Source organism: Caenorhabditis remanei, chromosome IV (assembly GCF_010183535.1).
Source record: "Caenorhabditis remanei strain PX506 chromosome IV, whole genome shotgun sequence".
NCBI lineage: Eukaryota > Metazoa > Nematoda > Chromadorea > Rhabditida > Rhabditidae > Caenorhabditis > Caenorhabditis remanei.
This window is the reverse complement of record NC_071331.1, coordinates 16,481,048-16,493,948: the sequence shown is the minus strand read 5'-3', so window position 1 is coordinate 16,493,948 and position 12,901 is coordinate 16,481,048. Positions and strand designations below refer to the sequence as shown.

The following is a 12,901-nucleotide window of genomic DNA, read 5'->3' as shown; positions in this document are numbered from 1 at the left end:
AATTTGAAATAACGGGTTCATCGTAATAAATAGTTCATTTTTCGAAAAGATCGTCTACTTATCTCCATCACATTCATAATCACAATGTACAAAACATCTCTCAACAAAGCTCAAAAGCATCAACTTCTGTTCCAGTCCTTGTGCAATGTCATGTGTTGTTCTCAATGGAAGATTCTCATCCATCACAATATGAACTTCAGCCAACGCTTCAAGAGTCGTGTGGTAAACCATCACATGATCAACATATCTGAAAAGGTAGGTTACAATTATTTACGAATAAGAAAAACTGAGAAAGAACAACATCCGTTTCGATTTGAACATGAAAATTGTTAGTTCAAAATGGAGTTCTCAACCCCTTTGGCTATAGAAAACATCCTAACCAAAAACTTACTTTATCCGGGGATCGTGCTCTATCACAATCTTCAGAATCCTTGACAAATTGTCTCCCTCTGCTCGTTTCCCAACCAAATGAGGTACATGTCCCAGTGCATGTCCATACCATGAAGTTGCAATGACGCCACTGAAAACGTTTATCTAGTCTCTCGATTTCCGTCGAATAGACTCACCAAACAAGAATAGCTCCTATTGGATCAGCATAAGGCCAATAACGATCTCCAATTGTTGCGCACACAATTGCAACGATTGACGTGGCAATATCGTTTCTCATATCCATTGCAAGAACTGTGGTGGAACTGGAACCACGACGATAACAGATGAGACAGAGAATTACTTTAACAGCAGATCCACCAAGCATAATCGAAAGAGTTGGAACATCCATTACAGGATTTATCTGAAAATGTTCGATCAGTTTCAGAAATACACACTTCATGAACTCACATCTCCTCCCACAATCGAGCGAATCGACTCCATAACAAGAAGAGTATTGGCAATTCCCATAAGAATTGAACAAATTATAACACCCACTAATTCTAATCTGAAATTTCCTCTTCTTCTCGTGTTTCTTTTCCATTTATTACCTATTCCTTCCTCTTGGATAGTTGAACATATTTGTGTTTTTGATGAGTTTCAAGCATATTCCAATAATTAAACTACTTGTTACATCCATCAATGAATCGACAAAAGTACTGACTATTGAGAGACTTCCAGAAAGAATCGAAGCCAGTAGATTTGTGAAAAGAAGTGTCAAGTTCAGTGCAATTGAAAGATTTGCTAATAACCTATCCGTTGATTGTTCATTCTGCAATTCCAAGTATTATATTTCCTATCAATCCTTGTTTTTGTTTTTGTTACGAACCTCTTCAGGTTTTGTAATCCCCTCCATAAGTTTTTCATCTTCCTCGTACAATTTGTTCAGCTCTTCGAGTCGAGAGTAATACTGAAATAGACGAGTAGATAACAGTAAACTGATAACAGACACCCCACTACGTGTTTTCTGAATCTGGCGCTACGTGCATGCCTATAATTGTCAGCAAGTTTACCCACAACATACATGTAAGAAGGTTAATGGAAGGTTCTTCCAAGTACAATTTCAGATTGAGAGCGAATTGGAATTCAGTCATGAAAATTGATTCGTGGATTCAAGAAACGACTGAAAGTTAATTTTGTCTTCGAAAACTAACTGCGAAGTGGAAATGATAGCAAACCAAAGCAAGAACACCACATACTCCAAATATCGAATTCATTACGTTTTACTGATAATAAAATGATCAAAAGTTTACAAAACTGTCACTGATATCTGAGATGTGGATAATTTCTTCATGTATTCTCCTTCCATTCCATCTTTTCAGTCTTCTCTTCCAGCCTTCTCAACATTGGACCTCCTCCTCCTCATAGAAACAAAATCTTTGGTTTGGGAGGGAAAACGGGCGGTATTTCTCTCAATATATGCGCTCCGTCCGTCTCATATGCCGCATTCGTCCCTTTCCCCCACACGCTCCCGTTTTCTTTTCTTTTTCTGTTCTTTTTAAAATTGATTTCAGTTAAATTATCAATCGATATAGAAATGTATGTTTTCTCTTCGGTTTTCTCTCGTTCACTTTGCATCTTTTTCGTTTTAAATTCGTGTTTTCTTCTGTTTTTTCCATCGCAGTATTGAGTCAACAAAATCACAAAAAATTACGAATTCAATTAAATTTCTTTCGCGAAATTGCATACTGGTTATTTTAAAACTTAAAAGTTTCTTTCGAACTAATTTCTGGTTTTCTGGGTTTCTGGCTCCAAATTTATCGTTGAAAAATGGATATTTGCCCATTCGGTCTCGCACCGATTTCATTTCTCGCGCCGTCTCTTCGCTTCTTTTTTTCTAAAAAGTGCTTCCGAGTTATTGTTGATTTTCAGATTTTTACAGTGATTAAAGTATTTCGCAATAACTTAAAATTATTTTTTTTCTATCATAGCTATGATTTCAAGTAAAAACTAGCTTATTAGTGTGAATTAATCATTTTAATTCATTTCAATAGCTTTATACGCGAACGTAATTAACTTTTTCTACTTCGAATTTGATAAGAATTAGTCAAGATACATTTAAAATAACCTAAAGCTAGCGTAATTATAGTGATCTAAAAATTATAACTTTAAGTGATCTTCCAAAAAATCAATCGATTTTTCACAACTAGATACGTTTCCAGCTAAATTTTTTGAACCTTAAACTTTTTCGAACCCTGCTCTGGGTAGTCTGATTCTTTTTTCGGAATCAGATGATTTCGTTTCAAACAATCAAATCTAGATCATATTTGAACAGTGATTTACCAAGATGTCAGTTCACAACTAAAGTGTAAATTGGACTCACCTGTTTCTTATTTTTCTCTCTTCGTCTTCTCTCGAATCTTGAAACATTTTGATTATGATAATACTTGATTGGAGCCTTTCGAGTTATTAGTGGAAGAGTTTCAGAATCTTTCATTTTAATGAAATATAGTGATACTTAGAAAAAATAATAGCTGGACGGAGTATGTTGACTGAGATGTTTCCTTATCAGCCCTGTTTTTGAGAGACTTATATTGTGTTGCCTGTCTATGACTTGTGCCACGTCATAATGAACCAAAGTGGATGGCATGTAGATACCGGGTCACTCAGAGAAGATAATTCTATTATAAGAAAGTAATCCTTTTTAAATGAGATTTTTATTCCAATAAATTCTGAAAGTTTTTCAATGATTTGCAGTTTTCTGTCTTCAAAATTTTTGTTGAGAGTTATATGATCGCTAACTTTCACGTGTCTTTCCAAACGCACTACTTATCTGAAATGGATTGAATCTTATACGGACAGTGATGGTTCTGTATGATCTAGGTCACATGTTGAATCATTTTAGGATTTCGTTGGCTAGATTGATTCCCATTTCAACTTACACATGATGTAACTCAAATTTTAGCGTCTTTTGAAAACTATAGTTACCTCGAAGTAGTTCAGAACAGTATTCTCTTTGTTTTTCGAAGAAAACACTCTCGTTTCTAGTTTCATTCAGGATCTTTTCCAGGTCATTTATTGAAGTTCATCCTCAAATTTGTGGTAACTTGAGATTATATTTTATATCTCGTCCAAACAATCTTCAAAGTCATTTATATTACTTTCTCGTGTGGTTTTTTCTGAATGTCCTCAAAAACTGCTTGCACTGTATCTAGGTGACCCCTAGTGTACCGTACTCCTTAGGTCAGAGTGCAAGTGTGCTCTGTTGGTAATCGTTACAATAGATCCAAGCCTACGAAATATCGTGTGTTCGTTAGGAAGTATATCAGTTTCCTAAAATTTTAGATTCTCAAGATATGATAGCTTTTTCCTCTAGGAATAGGTATACTTGCCGTTATTATTAGTAGACGATTTTCTCTATAAAATCTCTTCTATCAGTTCTGAGGAAACTGCTGATTTGAAATAAATAAAAAGTTTTTAGTTTTCTGACGAGACACTGGCTTACATGCGATGTATCCAAGTCAGCGCCTCTTATTCACTTGCCTGCGTCTCTTTTCCATCGAAACAGCACCGCTATTTTCCCCACTCTTTTCTCCTTTTCCAACGCAATACTATGTCGAACATTTCTCATTTGTTGAAACTGTTTATAGTTCTTGAAAATTTAGCTCTGAAAATTATTACGATAAAATATGTCGCTATTTTTCAAATAATATCAATTTTAACAAGTTTTCAGTTTTATATTTTCAAGTTTAACTTCGAAAGCCCGACATTACTGGAGATTAGAAAAAAACTGTTTAAATTTTTTTATTTTCAGGAATGGAGACTACATCGAAGACAGATGACACAGATCGTCCAATCGGATACGCTTCGCATCTGAAACGATTTGGCGCATCACTTGCAGACCACCATAGCTACAGCCGCAAAGACTTTGTTTTCACTCTGGCAGACTGTCATCAAAAATTAGGAATTGAATGGCATGAGGAATCACTAGAAACGGTCCCTAACGAAGCCGTAGAAGAAATTGAAGAGTTTGACACTAAAATTGAGGTGAATTTATAATTTCATATTGTTACCGAGACCATTGTCAAAAAAACTTTGTGCGCCTTTAAACAACGCTTCACGGTAGTGTACTGTCAATTAAACTTATAAATAAAACAATTGAACAATTTCAGTCGAAAGATTCCATTAAAACATTTCAGTGAAAAGATTTCCATTAAAATAATACCGAAAATACGGATTTTCCCGTAATTTTTTTTAGAATAGTTTGTTCAAAACTGTTAAGATTTCACATATTTTTCAAAATTTATCAATAGCATTGTGAAATCTAATTTGAAAAAATTGAGCACTTCCAAAAGGTCGTTTTGGAAATAGAATAGAGCGCACAGTCCTTCAAAGTGATAATGCGCACAACAGACATAGCTGGCGCGCTTCCCGTTTTTTAAAGTTTTGCGTCGCCTCCCTTTAAATTCTACCGTAACCCGAAATTCAATTAATTGAGCTTGCGAGCAAAATTACCGAGTTCTATGATAAAACGAGTGAATTCGTCGAAAAGAAAGGTCTAGAAGTGAATATGTGCCCATCAAACCTCGATATGCAGCTTTTCAACGCCAAAAAGTCTGTTTAATTTTTTTTTGAAGAAACAAAAAACTTTCAAATTTTCAATAAAAAGTGCATTTCTCCTGCTAATTAAGTCTTTCCAGTTGCTGTTATGCTATTTTGAAGCCTTTCAAGTACTTCTAGACCAAAAAATTAACAAAAAACAAAATTTTTGGAAAAAAGTTGAATTTAAAAATTGATTCAATAATTCCAGTTCTGGATATTATAACACGTATTTACGCTTAAAATGTTCGCAACAGTCATCTTCATAAATGTTACTAGACGAGAAGAAATGAAATCGCTCCAATTTTTCGTATTTCTTCTGAAAGTGGCAAAACATGGTTTTTTCAGTTGATTTTCTTTAAAGTCTTTCAACTTTTTTATTTTTTGACAATATGAGAGAAGATTACACTCAAACGATGTATTTTTGCCCGCTGAACATTTGTTACTACTTTTGAACCAGCGAAAACGCTGAAATTTCGAGAAATCGGTGAATAATTGGGTTTTAAGCTTAAAAACGAGAATCGCGCCAACGATCGGCGCAATCGCGCTCCGCCGCGGATTATCACTTTGAAGGACTGTGTAGAGCATGTAGCTTAGTTTTCTTATAGTTTCTTCGAAGATATTGTGTTACATGTGTTAATCAAGTTTATTTTTCAGTGGAAAGCTCTCGAGTGCCCGAAATGTCACCGAAGGGTCGAAGATACACGTAAATTGACCGATCACCTCGTAGAATTCCATGGAAAATCACAAGACAAACTCTGGTACAGTGAATTCAAAACGATCGGATCAGACGTCAAAAGATGGTTCGACAAGGCAGTCAAAAGACAAGCTGAATCCAGTCTCGTGAAAAAGTAACGTTTACTTTTTAATTGTATTAAACAATATAAATGAATTTTCAGGAAATTCAATAATTCGAACAACATGCTCATTTGTCCCGCTGATTCAAAGTTGGCTCCGTTTTTAATGATAAAACATCTTGAAGTGTATTTCGAAGAGTTGGCTGCACCTGCTACAGACGGAATCGCTCTGAACATAGTGGTAACACCTGATAAATATTGGATATCGGAAAGCTTTGAGTTTTTAGGTTGATGAAAAGAGCTATCCTGTGATCTTCTCCTTCCATAAAGTTGATAAAGTTCGTCGTAGAATCAAGCGTTCACTTGTGAAAAAGTCATTTGAAAAGTAAGTGTAAACCAAAAAAACTTTTATGCTGAACTCGAAATTTTCAGAAGACTAAAAGTACTCGAGGATCATTGTGCTCGAGTCAGCATTTTAGACGAAGATGTCATCTTCAAAAAATCGAGAACTGCCGAGGAACATAAAGCTTTGGCGCAAGCACTGCAACTGCCAGAGACATGCAGTTATGAAGAGATTGTGAACAAAATTACCGAAATGAGAGCGAAACACGATGATTTGAAGTAAGTTCAATGTTCTAAACCATTGTCCGTTGGTCAATTGATTATCAATTGATTTAAAAAAAATGCCATATTTTTAAAAGCAGTCCAATTTTTGTTAGCCCATTTTGCAGCAGCGTGTACTCGAAAAGTGTGAAACCAGACGGGCAAAAGATGTCCGCAGAAGAAAAACGACTGATCTCATCCCTCACGAACGATATGGTCACTCCGGTCTCTGGAAAACGTAAAACGACATACAAAATTCCGTCCGAGTTGGGGTTGGGAGCAACGAAAAAGCGTCAGAGAACAACAACTCCAGAATAAATTGTGATATTTTTCCATTGCCTTTCTACATTTTCCAACATAGAAACTTTCTCAACACGGGTCGCAAAATATTAATTACATCTTCTAACATTTCTGTTTTATTCGCTACTTCTCGCTTATAAGTGTCACGATATCCTTTTTTCTTCTTACTCGATGACTTCTTGCAAAGTATATATAATTATCTGTAAATCGTTTCTTGTTGTCTGAATTGCTGAAAAATAGTATTCATTTTTATTTAGAACTTTTTTCATACATGTCAATATGAATGGAAACAAATCGAATGGGAAACCAATGATGGAAGAATGTGTTACTTCTCTCCAGTAGAAGTCTTCGAAGCCTCGTCTATAAAAACTAAATATCAATCAATGATGCTGTTGTAACCGACAGCTGAAATGTGTCTGAAGCATTAAAGTTTTCAGACTGATCACACGAACACGTTGAATACGAAAAGTCCAGGTGAAGATAACGTAACAATTCATTGACTTCACACGTACCGATGTATTCCCTGTGAATATTACCAGATGTACCAGAAGGTTCTCTTCGACATGCAGTATTCTGAAGCCAAATTCGTGAGCATACGAAGGAAAATGACGAACACATCAGGCTATTTGATTCCTCCCACGCTTGAAATTTTGAAGTTCAAATCTCATAGATCTCACATTACATGTCTCTTGGAACCCTTTAACCTCATTCAGTTTTTGCGTCATTCTTCGTTTTTTTTCATTCTATTTTTGATCCACTTCTCGATTTCGCAACTATTGCACAATCGAATCGAACTGGATCCTCGATACAGTTCGTACTTCAAAGGTCATCCAAACAATGACACTTCTTACAATACGAAACTTCTAGATTCACTTTTGAAAATGACGTTTTTTTGATATGCTCTCATAAATCAAATCGTTCAATTCTTAATCCTTTCTTTCTTAGTTTCTCACACTTGAGTTGAGGAGAAAAACCGAATCGAAAGTCAAATAAATCGACCCACAAACGACCTCCGTCTGATTGTTTGCAGCAGTGCTGCGTCATCTTCTTCTTCTTTGAAAACTAGATTCTTCGTCGAAGAGAAGAAGAAAAAAACGAATCAGAATAAGTAGAAGAAGCTGAATTTATTAGATTACGTCATCTCACACCCGAATTCCCTCCCCTTAATGGACGTTCTCTCGTTCGAGATCTTCATTGCCCATTGTTTGAAAAATGACACCTAAAAGATCATGATTTCCGCACGCATTCCATTCTCATTCATGTACAAAAGAAGTCATTCAAATAGTGACAGATATGGTCAGGTCATTTCGTATTATTTCGAAAAGAGATCCGAAAACTGCGAACACATTTTCTTTTTGTAATAGGATCGCCAGTTGGTTGAGTGTAACTTTCGGAAGAAAAGTGTTGCTCTTCGAGAGAAAAACTTCTGTTTGCTCTTAAGTTTATATGGAGCTCCGATTTGTTTTACAACTTGATTTTTCTATGACTTTTTTTCTTTTTGTTCTTACAACATGATGCTGCTCAAGTCGTTTTTGTGATCAATTCATGACCGAACAATTTCGAATAAAAAAAAATGAGTTTGCAGAAAGAGTCGTGATTCATAAGATTTGATTCCCGATATTCTGGTTCCGCCTGCTCTTTTTAACTTTTGAAAGTCACTATGTAAATGTTTCTACTACTTGATTCGAGCTAGACTCCAAAAAGATAAGTTTTATGAAGCAGGTAAGGATTCCTTCCTCGTCGAGGTACATTTTTTTAGACTTGAGTTAGAAACTTGAAGCAGATCTGTTAATTTTGAATAGTTACTGATATCAGATAGACGTATCCTTATCCATAAACACTTGTGAGCTGACAAATCAGAAAAACATTTTGTTTACGACTCTTTTGAAAAACTTGACTTATTCACTTGATAATTATTACTAAACTGTTTATTTTTTCCTTCCCAAAATGTGCTCCTGCAGACAATCTTCCGTTTCTCATTCTTCCCGTTCCTCTATTCATCATTTTGACATATTGAAGTTTCAGCCACTTCCTATAAAACCCATTCTTCCATTCACTTCAAATAGTCTCTCCATTTCTAGTCAACACTATTCTTGAACTCTAATTCTTTTTTTATCTCTTCTTTTATTCTTTGCCCAACAACTCATCAGAATGTTTTCCATTATTTTCTCCTCCCACTTCTAATGGATCTTAAGTATTCTCCACATCGTCAAACCGGTATTTTTCTCCCCTTCCTGCATAAATTCCGATGTTTGACACATTGCTCCCTGACCCACTTCTTGTTCCATTTATTGACCATAATTGTTCCCTCTGACGGAGCTCCTTTTCATTCCTCCACTCACTTAGTCATCACCGATTTCCATATATGAAATTTCGGAATCACTATGCATACATCCCCCGTTTTCTAGTTTCTTCAATTGTTTATAGGTAATGTTCAAAATGTCAAGAATGTATTGTCCTTTCAGTTATTTTTCCGCATGATTTACCCCCATCTTAGGTCTTTTTTATCTCTAAAACTAATCGAAGTTTCTTATCTCGGTTTCTCTCTCACCACACATACAAAAATCGGAAAATAAGTGCAGAAAACAGTTTTCTTTTCGCGTCGATTGTCAAATATTTGAGCACACCCACCAAACCCATTCGATGCTTTTTCTCCTGTCACTATTTTCATCGATTTCTGATGTGTGCTCGTGGATCATATCACTGATTGAAGGAGGTGACGTGTCACCTTCACATGATCTCCACTTGAGATTTTCCATGCTCGCGCCACCTCCGCACTGTTATATTTGGCAGTGCTCTTTACTCGTATGATCCACAATCTTTCCGACCCATTTACCATTTTTTCGCTGATTTACTGATAAGCATGTGTTAGAAAAAAGAATGACGCATTCGATCAGTAAGTGATGTCTTCAACCACACCCCATAACTCGTTTCGTTTCACACTAATTAATCATTTCTTTTCATTCCCAAAAAGTTCAATATCCTCCTATTCCATCATTCCCATTTTAATCCTTTTCTCTTCTGAAGGGTTTCATTAAATCCGTCTCATTTCTTCAGAAAGTAAATATTCTCAAAGTAATCCAAAAGTGTTCCGAAAGCTATAGACGTCGCTCGGATTATTAAAATTTGAACGTCTTTCTCTCTCCCAATAACTTGTTTTCCTCTTCTCTTGATTCTTCATTCGTCATTTATTGATATCTTCTCAGAACTTATTCATTTTGAATGAGGCTGAAGACTCCAAAAAACTCGAAATATGAAAACCCAGTTCCTGAATTCCCAGTTGAACTCAAGACAGAGCCATTCTCATCTTTTTTTGTTTATCATCACTGTCAAACCTGTCAAAATTGGAAATCGTATATTTCTTTTCCTCTCTAAGTTAACATGAACGTACTGAAAAAAGCTGTGTCTCGGCCAGATTTTCTTAATCTTTTCTTGAGAAAAGCTAATCAGAACAAAAGGTAAATTGTCTGAGGGTTATTCCAACTTCTTTTAGATTCCAGTTATTTTTAGTAGAGTTCTTATCCTACTTCCTATAAACATTTTTCGAATATTCCCAGTTATAAATAAAAATTCTAGTAGTTGATAGTCTAGAATTCATTCGATCCTTTCAACTCCACACTAGTTTTATTCCAGCACCTCTTCCGATTATTCTCTGACCCTTTTTGACGTTATCAAAGTGTTCCTAAATCCTATTTCCGGCTGAAAATAAGCACGTACTCCTCCGTTTTATTCAACAGTTTAAATTTCTTTTCTATGAATATTCATGGGTTCAGTGGACGTCATTCAACTCTCTAACATCTTCTCTTCATTCTATTTTTTGGTTTTTCTAGCTTTCATCTTTTTTCATTTCTTAACAATATTTCATTTAATTTCCTTTTTCTTCCCGCTTCTTAATTGTTTTTTTCTTATTTCTTTCCGTTTTGGTCTTGGAACAATTACTTTTTCTTGAATCCTTCTTTTCAGTCTCAATTCGTAATTCAAAATGAGAGCAAAGCGTCTCCGTCGTGCAATTGAAGAATCAATGCTTCCAACTTATGAACTTGTTCTTGACTCAAAAGAAGAAACGAGAGCAATGACGAAAACTTTGGAAAACATTGAAAAAGGTTCTCAATTGATGCTCAAATGCACAATGGCTCAGGAACATTTCGAGAATCTCGTCTTCAGAGCAAATAATATTGAAGTTGGGCAAGGAAATGGACTGAGGTAATTGAACAAATGCACTTTCTTATCAGTATCAAAACTTTGATTTTTGCAGCAAAACTTTGACAATTGATTCATTTTCCCGCACACACATTGGAATGTACGAATGTGGAGCAACGAGGAAAACTGATGGAAAATATCATTCAAGACAGATGAGAGTTAAACAGAAAAGAGATGTAAGTGCAAGAAGGGTTTTTGAAGTTTTGAATTTATTCAAATGGATCTGAAAAATCTCCCTTCTATGGGAATTTCTGTGGAATCAACACAAATTATTATCTCAAAACTCTTCAAATGTATTGATTCTGGAGTATGCATTATCTCAGAGTTCTGTGATTCTGATAACATGATTTCTATAAAAATCTGCTTTGTCATAAACATAACTTTAATTATTCCCATTCTCCAATATTTCAGAACAACTCAAATCTTCCGCCATGCGGTGCTGAAGATGAGGGCTACTGTGGAATGCATGGAATATGTCTCATGGATGGATCCAGAAAAATTTGCCAGTAAGTTTCGTTTATCCAGTTTTCTGAACACACAACTTCATCAATTTTCTTTTCAGTTGTGACGATGGATATATGGGAGAAACGTGTGACAAAGTTCTAATGGCCGCCTATGATGGTATGCGGTTAAGAGAGTTTAATAGTGAGCGTTTCGAACCTCTTCTTTCTTTTTTCTAACTCTTCCAAACTAGTCTACTAACTCACTTTTTTAAATGAAAAAAGGACAATTCCATTTATCATTAAATTTGAGATATTTCAGTTAAACTACTGAAAGTCGTTGGTGGAACAACTACATCACTCAACATTATCTGCATTCTTCTCGCTATTCTTTTCGCTCTTCTATTCTTCAAAGAACGGAAAACAGTGAAAAGATTGAGAAGAGAATTCGGGAAAGTAACAGAGGAATGCGAGATGGAAAATGCGATTTACAAAGGTGAGAAGAGACGAAAAATGATTGATTGACGAGTAATTAATGACGTATTTTACAGAGACAACAACTACTTCAGATGAATCAAATGAGGGAGGAAATACGTCATTTGCCAGGAATAGTATCAGGAAAATGAGATTAGCATTGAATCGAGTCAGTTCTTTTCTTCTATTTCTATATTCATAACTTTTGAGGGAAGTAAATATGAATCCGTCTTTTTTTCAGGCTCGTCTCAACGGAACATCAGATTCAAAACTGCTCGAGAAGTAACTAAATTTCAATATTCGAAGTGTATGAAGTGTACAGAATGAGCAGAAGAAATATCAGATGATCTCAACATTTACCCAGTGCAAATACTACGAAATAGGCAAAAACGGATAACTTATTTTCTTTTGAGAGTGCATAAAATTCATGATTCCTCCCGGTGTTGTTGGTTTGATTCCATTTTAATAAACTTTATGATTGCTTATTTTTTTGTTTTTAAAAGGAAAGGACATCAAAGGAAGCAAACTTGCAACAGCTACAGTCATCTCAACGAAAATGTGAATTTTCGAATTTGCGCCGCCTGTCAATTCCATAAAATGTCATTTAATGAACCAATTGAATCTGGTTTATTCAATGAGCCGATAACTCTCTAATTGCGACACAAGTGTTCGCAGTATCTTCTATTCAATTGTCTCCTTCTTCTTCTTCTTTCAACTGACTTCTTCTCGAGGATGTCGAGGTTGGAATATAGATTCAATGCTTCCGTGATTCTTTTTTTTAACTCGCATCAGTTTGGATTAGTTTTTCCGAACTTTTAATGAAGGTCGTGTGGAGATCCAATTTTTTTTTCAGAAACAGGGAAACAATATTTTTGAGCAAAATTTTGTAACTGCTTGAGATCCGATTTGTTTCCGTATAAAAACTCCTTCTCAAGTTTATAAAGTGATAAGTTTAGAAAAACTATAGCTCCTTATTGTCTCAATATACTTCCTCACAGCTATTCTACTAGTCAGCTCTGAAACTAGCACACGTAATTTACACTCTCCACTTATCCTCGATTTATTTACATCTCTTGTAGATTCTCATCTGAACAACAAATAGAATTTCCTCTTCTCGAGCCG

At 35.4% G+C, this 12,901-nt stretch overlaps 3 protein-coding genes across 3 annotated transcripts; 2 read left to right on the top strand and 1 right to left on the bottom strand.

The window, feature by feature from the left end:
* Positions 1-54: 54 nt before the first annotated feature.
* On the bottom strand, positions 55-897 carry GCK72_014602 (uncharacterized protein; the record flags this gene model as incomplete). The annotated part of the gene is made up of 4 exons (XM_053730369.1): positions 55-247; positions 392-520; positions 567-790; positions 838-897. 4 exons carry the CDS (start codon positions 895-897, stop codon positions 55-57), a joined length of 606 nt encoding a protein of 201 aa, XP_053585141.1.
* Positions 898-4,182: 3,285 nt separating this feature from the next.
* GCK72_014601 (uncharacterized protein) lies at positions 4,183-6,683 on the top strand (the record flags this gene model as incomplete). The annotated part of the gene is made up of 6 exons (XM_003108178.2): positions 4,183-4,413; positions 5,623-5,816; positions 5,865-6,003; positions 6,050-6,147; positions 6,195-6,383; positions 6,494-6,683. The coding sequence occupies 6 exons, from the start codon at positions 4,183-4,185 to the stop codon at positions 6,681-6,683; spliced, it is 1,041 nt and encodes a 346-aa protein (XP_003108226.2).
* Positions 6,684-10,647: 3,964 nt separating this feature from the next.
* On the top strand, positions 10,648-12,065 carry GCK72_014600 (uncharacterized protein; the record flags this gene model as incomplete). Its single annotated transcript, XM_003108097.2, has 7 exons — positions 10,648-10,868; positions 10,921-11,041; positions 11,277-11,371; positions 11,428-11,510; positions 11,628-11,801; positions 11,857-11,948; positions 12,021-12,065. 7 exons carry the CDS (start codon positions 10,648-10,650, stop codon positions 12,063-12,065), a joined length of 831 nt encoding a protein of 276 aa, XP_003108145.2.
* Between the last annotated feature and the right edge of the window lie 836 nt (positions 12,066-12,901).